At 38.7% G+C, this 16,396-nt stretch overlaps 1 protein-coding gene across 3 annotated transcripts in view; it reads right to left on the reverse strand.

The window, feature by feature from the left end:
• The window catches only part of LOC139941234 (protein mono-ADP-ribosyltransferase PARP14-like), an 80,573-nt gene that overhangs the window by 33,144 nt on the left and 31,033 nt on the right, over positions 1-16,396 (reverse strand). The window contains exons 23-32 of one of the 3 annotated variants that reach the window (XM_071937707.1): positions 16,043-16,252; positions 13,156-13,437; positions 12,295-12,789; positions 10,531-10,703; positions 10,158-10,247; positions 9,449-9,604; positions 7,795-7,996; positions 7,080-7,228; positions 6,083-6,260; positions 3,342-4,009 (exon numbers count right to left, since the gene is read on the reverse strand). In XM_071937707.1, the coding sequence (XP_071793808.1) occupies positions 3,726-4,009; positions 6,083-6,260; positions 7,080-7,228; positions 7,795-7,996; positions 9,449-9,604; positions 10,158-10,247; positions 10,531-10,703; positions 12,295-12,789; positions 13,156-13,437; positions 16,043-16,252 (2,219 nt within the window). In that variant the 3' untranslated portion in view covers positions 3,342-3,725. Of the gene's footprint in view, positions 1-3,341; positions 4,010-6,082; positions 6,261-7,079; positions 7,229-7,794; positions 7,997-9,448; positions 9,605-10,157; positions 10,248-10,530; positions 10,704-12,294; positions 12,790-13,155; positions 13,438-16,042; positions 16,253-16,396 lie in introns of those variants that run through there. The other 2 variants (XM_071937706.1, XM_071937708.1) reach the window with 2 other exon arrangements.

The following is a 16,396-nucleotide window of genomic DNA, read 5'->3' on the forward strand; positions in this document are numbered from 1 at the left end:
AGGGACACATCTACCAGCTACGTTGTAATTATGATGCTAGTCCTCGTGTTATAATGAAACGCAAGACAACGGAAGTTGTTCGAAGTTGTTCAACACCATTACCGACCGGGCGAGTCTTGTCCGGCTCACCCGTCCGGCAGCGCATTCAGACCCCTTACAATCATAGCTAATATACACACCACGCTCCCGACACTGCTATAAAAAGCACGTATTACAGTACATGTCCATACAGCTAGCGTACAGCGTACACACACACACACACACACACACACGCATGCATGCATGGACGTGGCATGATTGCTTGCAGTAATACGTCATTCACAATCGCGCCTGTGATTGGCCAATGTTTAGAATGACACGCCCACATCATGAATACCCTTTTATCGGAATTCCGATAAAGCTTTACAAACCCATCAAGGCTGTTGTTTGAGCCACGTGTGCGAGGTTGAAAGTAGAAAGACACGACCGTACTCACGACTACGCTATACTGTTCTCGCTGTACAATGTATGGTAATGTACATTTGTGTATGCACTGCATGCGTGTGCAGCGAACCGGGCCGGGGAACAGTACGTCAACAGCCTTGATCAAGGCTAGGTCGCAATGGACAAGATTGGCAAATGGGTTTTCTAAAAAACAAGCAACCTCGTGGCAAGTTTGAGTTTTGTTTCGATATTGAACGACTCATTATTACACATATGATTAGTTCTTATAGAGTTTATAAGACTGATTGTAAACTGCACTAGAGTTTTGACATTCGATCTTAAAGACACTGGACACCTTTGGTAATTGTCTAAGACCAGTCTTCTTACTTTGTGTATCTCAACATATGCATAAAATAACAAACCTGTGAAAATTTGAGCTCAATCGGTCGTCGACGTTGCGGAATAATAATGAAATTATACCATTGACACACGAAGCTGTGTGCTTTCAGATGCTTGATTTAATTCGAGACCTCAAATTCTAAATCCGAGGTCTTTAAATCAAATTCGTGGAAAATTACTGCTTTCTTGAAAACTACGTCACTTCAGAGGGAACCGTTTCTCACAATGTTTTATACTCGTTACCAAGTAAGGTTTTATGCTAATATTTGAGAAATTACCAATAGTGTCCACTGTCTTTAAATCACAATTTGTGTTGTTTTCTCTTGCTCTGCTATTTTGCTCTTGGGAAATGTTGTACAGCCCTTTTGGATGTGAGATATATTTAAAAAAAAAAAAATCGCTGATTACTATCGGCCCCTCTCTCCCAATCCTCAGGTTTAAAGGAACTCCGAGTTGCCTTGTGGATCGGCCGAGTTGGTCTATGAAAAACGTTTGAAACCGTTTGTTATAAAATGCATAGGGCCTATGGTTAGAAAGATGTTTTAGCAGTAGAACATAACGATCCACATAAATATGTCTTGAAATTGCATGGTTTTTCTTATACGTCGTGGTCGTGAACTAACACGGCGCGCCATTTTGTGGAGTCAAAATTTTTAATCCATAAAATGGCCGCCAAATCATGCTCATCAAATTTCTTGAATTTGAACAAGTGGTAGCTGGGTAGTAAAGCAACTTGATGGGTGTTGGGTGTTTTGTATACAAATCACAAGCTATGCTGTTTCTTTCCATTCATAAATGAGTAATTCGGAAATTTTGATCCCCAGATGAGAATCATCAAGTTTTAATTTTTGATGTAAATCTGTGATCTTAGACGAGTTTCTTTCTTACAAAATGTTCCTTTAAAGTAATCGCACAACATTGGTAAACAGTATTGTCCAAAGGCCCACACTTCGTGTATCACAACTTATATATTAAATAACAAACCTGTGAAAATTTAGGCTCAATTGGTTAACGGAGTCGGGAGAAAATAACGGGAAAACCCACCCTTGTTTCTGCACGTTTCGCCGTGCCATGACATGTGTTTAAAATAAATCCGGTATTTTTGATATCGAGAATTGATAATTGTTTTAATGTTTTCTCAAAAAGTAAAGCATTTCACGGAATAATATTTCAAGGGAAGTCTTTCACCATTACCTTCTGTAAACTTGTAAGTTATTTGTAAATCTGTGAACTTTTAATTTTTGTTCTGTTCAGAAAGTGTCCAATGGCTTTACGTTTATTCACAAGTCCTAAGTACAGGACTATCTTTGTGATAAGTCAATGGTCCAATTGAACACTGCCTTGGGGTGTGCCTGATGAGGAAACTGTGGACCAGTCATCAAGAGCAAGGTAGAACTTATACTTTGCCATGGCTTCCATGCAGCCAGTATTGGTGGAATTAGCGCTGAAACATTAAGTTTACCACAGTTCAGGGTTCCGCACTTAAAGTTTGTGGAGGTGTTGAACGTACGAGTGTCGCGGCCAAAGAGTACTGTCACAACTACTCGCCATCCACGCCACAAGCTTCGTTTTACCCTCATTACCCAATTCTTCGGCTCGCTATCCATCGGCTCTTTCTGGATGTACTGGCTAAATGGATGTACTATTTCTGATTCTGAGTGATACGTTAGGTACAAAGGCCTACGTGCAGACGTCATACGAGAGCATGAAATACGCCCAAAGTGGTTACGTCACCTAGAAACTACATAATGTTTTAACGTTCACGTTCACGTGTTCGCTCTCGTACGCGCAGCTAAACTTCCTTATATTGATTGCCAGATGTGAACATTTCAAACTAAATCACTATCTTGTTGATCATATTGTACTAAAATGAAATGGATAGAACATAATTGACCATGTAGCTACTTCTGTTTCCATTGTCCACAGACAATGTTTATTATATACTCCACTCTAGTTTTTTATCTGTTGATGATTTGAGTATTTTTTCTTTAACAGATAATCACCCTATTTTAATTACAAATGTTATGAGTGTTAGGAGCCAGAAAGTTTTTTAAACGAATGTGCAATGTCATCATCTGTAATCTGTTTTTTACCATTGCATTTTTGTAGTTACCCATGATAAACAAACACAAAATATATAAAGAAATAAATGACTGTGTTCGTTCACAAAGCAATGTTTTATCTGAAAATTACAAAAAAAAGAAGATTTTCTGATGTTATCCAGAAATCCATAGTGCGACACATAGTTACGTAATTTTCTAGCATAAAATGATTGGTGGGCACAACAGACTACCAGGGCCCAATTTCATAGAGCTGCTAAGCACACAAATATGCTTAGCATGAAATTTCTGCCTCGATAAAAAAAAGATTACCGACCATATTTCCAAATGATTTACAGGATGGGAAAGCAACAGCTGAATACCAGCCAAAAAGCAATGTGCAACAAATGGAAACTTGGTCGCTAATCCTGTTTTTATCAAGGAAGAAATCTCATGCTAAGCAGATTTTTGTGCTTAGCAGCTCTATGAAATTTATCAAACTTTTCCAGTCACGGTTGTAACTCTTTATAATACACAGAGATTGTCATTGTACAAAGATTAGTATCTGCTCATTAATGAAGCACCCATCAATGAAACAACATGATTGCTTTATAACAGATGTTTAATTTGCATCTCGGGAGTGAAGAATATTAATTTTGTTTTGTTTTACCCATACACACATGAATGCTTTATTTACAGGTTTACAAACTTTAACACCAAGCATCGACAGTACTTGGTATTTTAAAAGTCGTGTTGTTTTGGTTCATCATCGCATTTTTCATGAAATCATAATCTGAAAAATTTCAAAAATGAGGGAAAATTGAGGAAAAAGCCTGAATTTAGGTTTTGCAACTGGGTTCTTTGTTACTGGAATTTGATGAGATACTCTGGGTATGCCTGTGCATCATGAAATATGACATAAATGCCTGGATAATTCATGTTGTCTACAACACTGTCAAACAGTTCAGCAGGATTCTGTGGTTTCGGAGGTGGAGTGATCATTCCATGGCTGCCTCTGATGTAATCTCCAACAAGAACTTTTGTGACGAATACATGCTTTGTGCCATTTGCATCTGGTTTAGCATATTGAGGACTTGCAGAGTAGCTTGCTGCGACAGCAAAATAGGTGCCCTTTCCATATGCAGATGCTTAAGGAAAAGGATACAATAATATCCATTGAGGTTTTAACTTACAGGGTTAAGCACGCTTTTGGAGCCTTTTGACAAAACTAACCTAAATGTATCTGCTGATAATTGATATCAAAGTAAAGTATATTTCATTTTATTACTCATATTATTACTCACAGATAAAATACATTATTCATTGGACACACACAACTGGTGCCACCTTGGCTAATTCTGTCATGTTGGGTGGGCTTGCTAAACCCTGTCCAGTTGGTCTTTTTATGACTTTGCAATTTCAGGGTTTTCCCTGGGTGTCTTTTGCAATGGGCGGGGTTTCCATATTCAACCATCAAATGCAGTTACGTTAAAACAACAGCGTCGCCATGCTGCATTTGTGAAGGGCTCTCACTTCGGTTCAGCTTCCAACCAAGTCAACACCAAAATTGTGTACTTCGTAGGATTTATATTCAGCGTTATTAAAGCTGATACCAATAAGCCAACTCAACTGTTGTGGATTATTGTTTTCTCGGAGAATGAAGTTGTGTTATTTTAAAGTTCTCCCTTGTCGAGTAAAATCATAAAATGTAGCCTAATAGTTTACTTTGCTTTTGCTTTTTACTTAATATTTACTTGTGACCTTAGCCCTGCGCTTTTTTCTCGACTTGATAAAAGTTGTAACATACTTCAACACACGATGACATCATCATGACGTAAAACTACTCTTTAGAATCTACAAACTACATTCTAACTACATGGTAAGATTTAAGTTGACACGAGCTTCGCAACAATTTACTGCGGAGAAGTCCACTAAAAGACAAAGAAAACAATAATAAAAACACACACAAAAAACGAAAACAAATAATAGTTGTTTTGGGCGTGCTATGGCTCGAACACCTTAAAATCACCATCCAAGTGGCTTGTATACTTAAGTAAAGAGTGAGCCCGATTTCTGGACTCAACTCCTTCAAAACTGTTAGGCGGAAAAAAATTGAAAGCACTGCATGACTTTTTTTAAAGTCACCTGAAAATAAAAAAATTTTCTCTTCAAACAGTTGAATATAATGTTTCTGAACAATAAAATTATTTTTTGAGTAATTGTTTTTAACGGTTTATATGTTTAAAAAATAAATAAAGTTGTGTGGGGGATGACTCCGCCTACCCCTTTTGTGACGTCAATCGAGGAAGACTTTGCCTCGATCTAATATCGAACACACGTACTTGCAAGTACATTCAAGTCCTAGTCGTGAGTTTTACGTTTCGAAAAAGTTTTTTTCTTGCATTTTCCCGGCAATGTCGACCAGGTGGATGCAGCAAAACAACTAAAGATCGGGTCAGTTTGCAAAGTGGTCCGGTCCGACGTCTTTTTCAGCGCTGTGCAGCAAACACTTCGAGCCGTCGTACTTAGAGAATCCGGAACAACTACACATTTTGACATGAAAAGAAAAGTTCTTTTCTAAAACATGACGTCATCTTTACAATTTTCCCAGCTAGTGTGGAAATCGAAGAAGGTACCTGAAAGACGTAACGAACCTAAATGAGCATTTGCCTAACGTGAAAAAAATCAGGGATTGTTTCAACTTTGAGGGCATGCTTTTAGCTTGCGCCAAGCGTCACTATCTTGTTCTGGCACAGCAGGCGATTCATCGCGCCTCGATTGACGTCACGAACAGCGCCCTCTCGGGTCGGGATTATTTTCAAATTTTTAAATAACATGGAAACTAATTTTTCAAAACCTTAGTTAATTGTTTATTCATATTCTACTCATCAAAACACATATTTTAGTGACAAAAGCTTTATTTTGACAAAATACAACTTCCAGGTGACTTTAATGACTATTTTCGTACGTTCAATACGTTTGATTACTTTTCAGTGGTTTTTAATTCTTTTTGTTTGCTTTTATTAAAATATATTTAGTGCTTGATCAAATATTTCACCAGCAAGAAAAACAACCCAAAATCTAACACAGTATTGATTTAGAAAATATTTGTAAATATTATACGTTTAACCATAACCTACGACATCGGTGTATGGGTAAAAAACAATACTATATTCTTGTTCCCCGATGCAAATTTGACATCTATTATACAACCTACTTACCATTCTTCCCAAAAAAACTGCGGTTGAAACCATGACTTCTGATTTTTTTAGAGGTTTGCTTATCTGTTCCATGGTAGAGAACCATCTCAATATTAGTAGTTCTGTTCAGACGATTCTCTAGTGCAGCTCTACGGGTTTGATACTGCATCATCAAAGCTCGATTTTGAATTCTCTTTATCTACAAAGTAATTAAAAACAAAAAGTACAGATGAAAAATGTTTCAAATGTGCTACGCAAATGTTTTTAAAATGTTAAAACACAAGATTAGGTTCACAGTTAATAATGAGTCCAATCTCGTTTAAAGACACAGGACACTTTTGGTAATTGTCAAAGACCAGTCTCCTCACTTGGTGTATCTCAGCATATGCATAAACTAACAAACCTGTGGAAATTTGAGCTCAATCGGTCGTCGAAGTTGCGAAATAATAATAAAAGAAAAAAACACCCTTGCCACGCGAATTTGTGTGCTTTTATATGCATAATTTCGAGACCTCAAATTCTAAATCTGAGGTCTCAAAATCAAATTCGTGGAAAATTACTTCTTTCTCGAAAACTACGTCACTTCAGAGGGAGCTGTTTCTCACAATGTTTTATATTATCAACAGCTACCCGTTACTCGTTACCAAGTAAGGTTTTATGATAATAATTATTTTGAGTAATTACCAATAGTGTCCACTGCCTTCAAGGACGGATCCAGTTCTTTTTGGTCAAATTTCAAGAGACATCTTTTGAAGTTTCTCATCATCCAGACGTTGATGTGTACACCCTTCTTTTCAAATGTTTAATTATAGATATTCTACAAAAGGCATGCACTTCTATACAATGTATGTCATGCTTTGTTCAGTGTTGTGTCTGGTGTTATACATAACTGCATGCAAAACACCGTAATACACAGTAACACACTGTGAAGATGACTAAAGAAAAAAGTGCAACCTAATGGTCATCATGGTCTGATGAAATCAGGTGAACTTGGTCAACATATGAAATTAATGAATACCTTAATAATTGTGACAGCAGCACCCACAGATGCCCGAAACTTGGTTTCTACAGCTGTGTACTCAGCAGATTCCGCAGTCAGCTTTACCATTTTGGTGAACTCCCTTTGCTTCATTTGTGTCCAGTTACTTGGTGGCTCAAATCTGGCAGCTGCGGATACAATTAATGCACAATGGTGTTTATTGGAATTTTATTTGACTTGACGCTTCAGTTAGTACATTATGTAATGTTCAACATGTACACTACAAGCACTTTGAGTAGGTTTAATCTACTGTGTCTCTTTGATTGTCTCATCACCATGGAGTGATCAGAACAAGACATTTTGCACAAGCTGTAAAAGCAAATAATGCTTTTATTTTGAAGGACAAACAAGACAATTTCTCTGATTGCCTAACAAATTGTATGGGTAATTAGTGGATATTTCTGCTATCCCTGGCGCCATTTTTCGTTTGCAGAGTTATGAATTAGGGCAGATGGTTTTAATGCAAGTAGTCAAGCAATCATCTTGGTATAAAGAAGAAATAATAAATCAGTTCTTCCCCTTTAACCTGCTATGACCTGGACTTCAAAGTATTTCGTTTGGCAAATGTGATCAAATAATTGTTTGTTTTGCATAATTTAATCTTTAACTCCACGTTAGAAAATATTCAGAATATTTGATAACTCTATAATGAGTCATGTTAAAAATTACTAAACGACCAGTTCCAATATTTTACCACTTTTCAGGTCGACACGATGGACATTTATAACGCTTCGTTTACATCTTCCCTGCATCTGTTGGAAGTCAATGACTGCTCTTCCGTCTTCCATGTCAAGTGTGACAGTTGGCTTTTTCTTCTGGTAAGCCTCCTCTAGGAGGGCATTTAAGTCTTCATCATAGTCTTCCATGCCTGATGGAGTGCTGTACTTCCATTTGACCTGTAGTTTAAAGACACTGGACACTATTGGTAATTGTCAAAGACCATCGTCGATTTCACAAAACTCTTTCTAACTTAGGATTAATCTTATGACTCAAGACGAGTCCCAACCCTGCACTGTAGCATGCAGACCTTAAGATTAATCCTAAGTTAGGACGAGTTACTCGTCCTAACTCGTGGTAAGACGAGTACTAACTCTTTGTGAAATCGACACTATTGGCAATTGTCAAAGATCAGCCTTCTCACTTGGTGTATCTCAACATATGCATAAAATAACAAATCTGTGAAAGTTTGAACTCAAATGGTCGTCGAAGTTGTGAGATAATAATGCAAGAAAAAACACCCTTGTCACATCAGGTTATGTTCTTTCAGATGCTTGATTTCGCGACCTCAAAATCTAATTCTGAGGTCTCGAAATCAAATTCAAATATTTTAGTGGAATCTTCTTTCTCAAAAACTACGTTACTTCAGAGGGAGTCGTTTCTCACAATGTTCAACAGCTCTCTCGTGCTCATTAAGGAAAGTTTTTAGGCTAGCATTTATTTTTAGTAACAAGTAGTGTCCAGTGCCTTCAAACAAAAGTGAAAATATTGATAAAGAGCTGTTTGTCAACTTGTAGTGTTGAAACATGTTGTTATTCTGATCCTGTTCTCACCAATGACAAAACAAAATCGATTAATAGTCAGAGCACCACATACATTCGTTTGTGAACAATTTAACTGACAATGTGCCCCCTATGCCCCTCTAAATGCGCACAATTTCTTGATGTTTATGGCAAGTGGCGAGCCTATGTAATACCATTTTCCGTCCGTCCGGCCGTCTGTCTGGCCGTCAGGCCGGCTGTCCGTCCGGCCATCCGTCCGGCCGTCCGCGTTCAGTGGAAATGTTAAAGTTTTTGTTTTAAGTTTCAATCTTTGAGTTGAGTTATTTTTGGATGTACAAGCCCAAGTGAGATTGTTATGTATAATTTGCACTAATTTGTTGTTGTAATTTTCAACCACGTTTTCCAATAATGTTGACGTTTTTGGAACAAAACGCAAACTAAAATCTTAATGTTTTGAAGTCATTTCTTTATACAAAAACCAAACTCGATGTCACTGGTTCTAACATTGGTTCTAACACGTGACGCGCTCTCCACCAATAGGAATAGCGAAACTGTCAGGTATTTATGAATCTTTTTTTTTAAAGGGTTGAGCCATTTTCAAGGACTCGGTCAGTGTCTCTGTCTCAAAATGTAAGGTCTCCCCATCGGTCTTGGTCAGGGATTGTAAGGACTTCGTTTCGGAAGATAAGGTCTCCATCTCGAGCTTTAGTTCTCGACTTCCAAATTGGTTAGATGCAACTATTTTTTTATGGAGTACTCATACACAGTATCTACAGAACGCTAATAAATTTATTTGTATTTGTTTGATGCCAAGATACAACCAAAAATATCTAAATTGTCTGCACTCACTTCTTTAGCGAGGTCTTTGATCTTTAGTTGCTTCTCAGTCTCCTCCTTTTGAATTCTTGTAAACATCTTTGAAATGTCCAGTAAGGCATCCTTGACGTTGAGTCTACATCCCTCCACACGGATGAACTTGCCTCGGCCTTCGCGACCCACAGTCACCTGGGGTTGATAGATTAAGCATCGAACATTGAAGTAATTTCGTGCGGTTAACTACCTTGTTGCACTTTATTTCACTATGTTGTTATCACTTACAGGGCCCCAACTATAGGCTGAATTTGGTGACACCATTTTCAAAGTAGTTCCAGTCAAAAACAGACCAGACCACATTAATACAACTTGCTTTTATTGAAGGTCTACGATTGATTACTCTTTACATTAATGGCCTTAACAGCTTTTGGTTACTGTACAGACTACTGTAGACCCGTAAAGTAAAAAGCATTTTGATCGATTTTGTTTTAATCTAATGTGGTATAACATTAACATATAATATGTTTTTATTTAACAAAACCAACAAAAACATCTGAGAAGCGTTAGCGTGGTAAGGTTTCTCAGATTATGAATTCCTTTGAGGGTTTCTTCTTCATGTGTGGTAAATTCGCTTTGAAATGAAACTTAAACAAGTTAATTTTATTGTATATACCTACACTTTAAAAACATCGAACGGTTCCAAAAACCAAAGGTATACTTTGCCTTGAAAATAAATATAACGTACACAAACATCACATTTCCGTTCAATTTGTATAATCTCAACATTGTGTTTCGATGTCATTTTGTCAATCCTTCCATTAAAATCTGGAAAATCCTGTGTCAGATAAAAAAGTTCAAATATAACATTGTTAATTTTATTATTATGATTAAACATTACTAAAAAGATTAACAAAAACTTTAGATTTCATTTAAATTACTTTACAAAACCGTTATTGGTAATAATAAGCTTTGACTGAGGATAATAAACCGCTGACTTTCCATCTGATTGAAACATGCACAACCAATAATTATAAAATTCCTTTCGTTTGAGTACAATTTACATGTTGTATTGTTGGACCATTTAACTAGCGCTTGTAAGAAAGGATATTTACACATACCTCAATAAGAAACTCCTCATCTTGAAATCTATCTAGTTTGTCTGAAGCCTTCACCAGGGATTTCATATCCATGGCACTGAGCTTTAGAGTGACAGTTCCTTGAAGCTCTTTTTCTTTCTTGTCTTTTTTAACAACTTTGTATTCCGCAGCACTAACATTCCCAGCCAAAATGTCTGTTAAAGCAATCGCACAACACCGGTAAAATAACAAACCTGTGAAAATTTAGGCTCAATCGGTCATCAGAGTCGGGAGAAAATAACGGGAAAACCCACCCTTGTTTCCGCACGTTGCGCCGTGTCATGACATGTGTTTAAAATAAATCCGTTATTCTCGATATCGAGAATTGATAATTGTTTTAATGTTTTCTCAAAAAGTAAAGCATTTCATGGGAAAATATTTCAAGGGAAGTCTTTCACCATTACCTTCTGTAAACCCTGTAAGTTATTTGTAAATCTGTGAACTTTTAATTTTTGTTCTGTTCGGAAAGTGTCCAATGGATTTAAGGAAACATCACCATGTTAATATCCAACCTGCATTCTACAACAGTCTCACAGTGAATAATGAAACAAGGTCCGTGTTAAATTCTGTCCATAAGGATGAATTTGATAATTGAAACACATTAATGTCACCCATAGTCAAAAACAAATGTCATGAAAGTACTTAATGAAGAATGCTGCACTAACATCACATCAAATCACCTTGGAGGGCACTGTAGCAAAGTAGACTTATGGCAGTCGTTTTAAAAATGTCTGTCGCAGTAAACGCAAAACTGCTCCCTTGCAACTATCTTGTGAGACGACATACTACTACTCTCACGACTGCTCGCGTTAAATGACAGCAATACTGTTGAGAGCAGTCATCTCGCGCAGAGCAGTATTCTCGCGAGATATAGTTGTGAGAGAGCCGTTTCACCATCAGGGACAGTCTTTCAGCAAAGCCATGAAATAACGTTAAGCATGAACATCAACATTGACTTGGGTAGATGTATTGAAACTCCTTATACATTTCAGCTGGACAAAAAGTAAGTAAAACTTAAAGTAAAAAATAAGTTAAACACCTACATGAGCGGAATGTTTTCAACGGAAATGGTATTTTAACTTGTTTATAATGCACTTGTTCACCATTTTAATGTAATTTTGATATGTGTACACTTCTGAATTTTTCGTAATTATCGATTAAAAAATCAGCCCCAACCCAAAGGTTTTGTAAAACTAAAAACACCTCTGCCGTTGACGGTGCGCGTCAAAGGACAATGCCGCTGACGTCATCTCTGGGAGCTTGCTTTGTTATGCCTCCATGCTGCAACAAAGCGGCTTTACAAATTGGAGCTCCCAGAGATGATGTTTTGAGAGTGATTACGTAACAGGGCTTTTCGCAAATCTCTCAGAAAAGCGCTGGATAAGGGCGTTCAAAATGATTGCTTTTTTACACAATTGAAATCTATTTATAATGACTCGATTTTCTTATTCATTGAAAACATTTTAAGTGAAATTCAGCAAAGTTTACAACTTGACATTTGATGTCTGGGCAACCTTTGGTTGAAACAATTCATTGATGGCAAATGCATCTTCACCAGTTTTCAATAAACACACAATGCAAACAACTTTATGCAAGTTTATACAATTTTAAAACAAGATTGTTTGGTACGGTTTGATTTTTTCTTATGTCCTTTTATGACCGAAGGCCTGCAGAAACTCCATGTAAAACTTTGCTATAAGTCCATGCAGTGAAAGTTGAACTATCATAGGAATCCATGCTACTCACCCGGTGCAGCCATGGTAGTATCAAAATCAGTGCTTGCAGCTTGGTCATCCAGAGAGCTAGAAAATCTGGTCGCAACAGCTTGCTTGAAAACAGCACAAGTTGGCTGATCATGGTTGGTCAGGCTTATATCTGTGATGCTAGAATATGGTGTTGTCCAAACAAATTGACCCACTGCATTCAAGAATTGCTCTGCAGCAAGCTGAACAGGGAAGCCATTCACTCCTGTGCTGATTGCAGGTATGGCAATGGACTGAAAATTCAGATCAGATGCAAGCTGAAGGCAATTAAAAACGGCATCATACAGCTGATGCTCTTCTGTTGTGCCGCCACCACGGTTTGTCCTTTCCCAAGTTTGCCATCTTGGTCCAACAACATGGATCACCTTCTTGCATGGTAGGCTGCCACTGGAAGTTGAAACTGCTTCACCTACACGTAATTGACGCCCTTTCTGTTTCCGGATGATGTCATCACTTTCAGTCTGTATGACATTTCCACCTAAGATGTACAATTTGTTTGAGTTCATTCATAAATAATTGGAAGCAGTTTAGCTGGACCAAAAACCTCACTTTAATTCTTGGACAATAAGTATACTGATGAAACAGATAAGATTTTTAAAAACACGTGGCATTATTGTACACAGAGCAACCGGATCACACCATTTTATTTACAGTATAAACTTGAATTATTATAACATGGGCTTATTTGGGGTAGATGAGTGTTTCAACTTGAAAGGATCGAAGGAGACTTGACTAAATAAGAAGGCAGGAATGAGCACTGACCAAGTATGAAGTGAAAAACTACAACAGCCTTCTCAAAATGTAACTTTTGGGATTGTCTACTGTCTTTATCTGAATTACAAACCTGCTTTACGAACTGCTGCAGCTAATCCTCCAGTATGCTGGAGTCCAACATTTGCCGCATTCACGATGCAGTCAACTCGCTGCTTCGTCAAGTCTCCATGAACCACTCTTAACCTGCAGGCGCTGTCTGGTAGAGTGACACTATAAAGTATCTGGCCGGATGTTGATGCATGTCCAGCACACTCTTCCTCTTCATCACCATCATCATCATCATCATCACCATCATCATCTACCTCAATGACTGTTTCTTGAAGCTCTTCTTCTTTCATGTCATCTTCAACACCTTCAGCACCGTTTACAGCGGAATTAACCTTCTTAGTTCTTAGAAATTCTGTTGACGACACTTCGGTCTTCATCAGCAGGATGACGCGGATGTTGAACCCGTGACCTTGCGGACACGTGATCCCAAGACCGCGTCATAGACTCCTGTGAGCTTGTACCGCCCCCGTCTCGGTTCAGGGAGGGTTTGTAGGCTCCTTCACTCCCCTTTCGAAGAATCTTGCGTCTCTGTCTAGAGGGTATTAATAGGAGGATTGAATATCGACAGCTATACCCCACCACAGAGACACCGCCAAAATTCTATGGTTTGCCGAAGGTACACAAACAAAACATCCCACTCAGGCCTATAGTTAGCAGCATAGGAACTATCACGTACAACTGTGCCAAGCTCCTAGCAGGGATATTGTCACCACTTGTAGGAGGCACCGAACATCACATAGTCAAATCGAAACACACTCCCGATCATTCAAACTAAATTGGAACAAGATACAGAATTGAGTGAAAGAACACGCCTTTCACCTTTTCAGATCGTCCAACTCCTCAAAGCATGCCTAAGTTGTACCTATTTTGTGTATAATGGCACATTCTACGAACAAATACATGGTGCGGCCAAGGGATCACCAGTGTCACTCATCATCTGCAATCTCTACATGGAACAGCTAGAACAGCGAGCCATTTCCACAGCCCACACCCACCAGCCTGGTGATATAGATACGTAGACGACACCTTAACCAAACTGAAAAAGCAACACGCTGAGGAATTCACAGAGCATCTTAATTTTCTGGATTCTGACATAAAATTCACAACGGAAAGAGAGGACAACAAATCCCTTGCATTCCTGGACACATTGACCAAGATTCATGAGGATGGCAGCTTAGACATACAAATCTACCGCAAACCTACTCACACAGACAAATATCTCAATTTTGGTTCCAATCACCCAGTTGAACATAAATTGGGTGTTATCAGAACACCTATAATCACCGGGCTGATTTCATCATCTCCACCGAGATCAAAAAGGACAAGGAAAAGCGTCACATCCACCGATCTCTACAGAAGTGCGGGTATCCTAAGTGGGCCTTTAAGAGGGTCACCAACCCGACGCATACAAAGACAAATAACATCCCACAACCTGATCAGCCACGAAAGAAGAAACCACTGGTGGTCCTCCCATACATCAAAGGAACATCGGAAGCCCTCAGAAGAATCTTTGCTTCATACAACATTAACACTGTTTCAAACCCACAAACACCCTTAGACAACTTACTCGTATCACCAAAGGACCAAACAGCCAAGAAGGACCATACGGGAGTGGTCTACCAAATTCTTTGTCAAGGACAGATCAGACAGGGCCAATGCACAGAAACCTACATCGGAGAAACCTAAAGATCGCTCAAGACTAGGTTTTTTGAGCACCGCCGTCCCAGTTCGTCCTCTTCAGAGGTTTCCCAACATATCCATATAGAATCACCTGGCCACCATGTAGACATTTCCAAAGTAACTATTCTAGACAGAGACGCAAAATACTTCGAGAGGGGAGTGAAGGAGGCAGCCTACATCAGAGCCTACAAACCCTCCCTGAACCGAGACGGGGGGGGGGGGGGGGCGGTACACGCTCTCAGGAGTCTATGACGCGGTCTTGGGATCACGTGTCCGCAAGGTCACGGGTTCAACATCCGCGTCATCCTGCTGATAAAGACCGAAAGTGTCGGTCGAAAATTTCAGGTATGAAAATATTTTCAGTGTTGAGATCAAGAGTTTAGCTAAATTGTATCTAACTACCAACACAGATGAACTTTCACGCTAACAAACTATACAGTTTCACAATCAGAATTTTATAATGAAGCCAGGTCCGTGTTCAACTTGGTCCACAAGGATGTGTTTGTTCATGGTAATAAATTAATGTAATCCATCGTTATTAACCAAATAAAATTATTTTCCTCCAATCAAAGCCCAAAGTCTTGGAACTGCTTAACGCAGAAGTGTAGAGTATATACTTAGAGCACATAGAACGTAAAGGCCTTTTCACACTACAAAAACTCTTGCTGTTGCGTGAACGCCTCCAGGTTCATCTATGATCTGTGTTAAGTGTACATGGCGCGGTAGGTTTTAAGCGCGTAACGAACAGCAGCCACGTAAAAGAAATTGCTGCAAAGCATCACTATATGCACCAAAACGCACCATGATTCACCACATTGCGGCCCGACGCACCCCAGCCGGGATCCATTAAGACCTTGCAGTGTGAAACGATCGCACATACAAAATGATTGAAAGTTACTTGTGTATTACCCAGAAGCTGATTTTGCGCATAGCGAGTGTGAAAGCGAAGTCAAGACGGACCCTAACCGGATAGGTTTCGACACGGATCGAAAGTAGATTGTGTGAAAAGGCTCATACACTTTGCAGAGCAACTGTACGCGCAGAATTTTGTGAGAGCCAATAACAAATCAATCGGAAAAATTATGTGTCACAGAAAACATGTTTTGGCTAATGAATGACAATCTATACTGTCGTAAAATCACTTATGAGTTTTGTCTTCTTTAGATGATGGTTATTAAAATAACCAACCCTGTGTCGTACCTTCCATCGAAAAACTGATAACTACTTACCATATCTTCTCTGCAGAATCCCTTTGCTCTGTTTATAGGAATGACCCACCTCCTCTTTCAAAGCCTTTTGAAAGTCTGTAAGCATTTCCCGCTGGAAGATAACTAGCCGAATCAGGCGCAGGTGGTACTGAAGCTTCTTTCTACATGCAAATTCTCCAATGGCTTTCAACATAACATCTGCACAGGAAGACACTGATTGACCAACATTGCCTGAAAAAAGAAAGACACATTGACTATGAATATGGTCAATGAACAATGCATCCTCCATTGTAAAAATGTTGAAACCAATGTTTTTATTGTCCATTTATTAGGTAATGAGACGGAATGATGATAAATTATTTGGCACCATAATTC

This window comes from Asterias amurensis, chromosome 8 (genome assembly GCF_032118995.1).
Source record: "Asterias amurensis chromosome 8, ASM3211899v1".
NCBI lineage: Eukaryota > Metazoa > Echinodermata > Asteroidea > Forcipulatida > Asteriidae > Asterias > Asterias amurensis.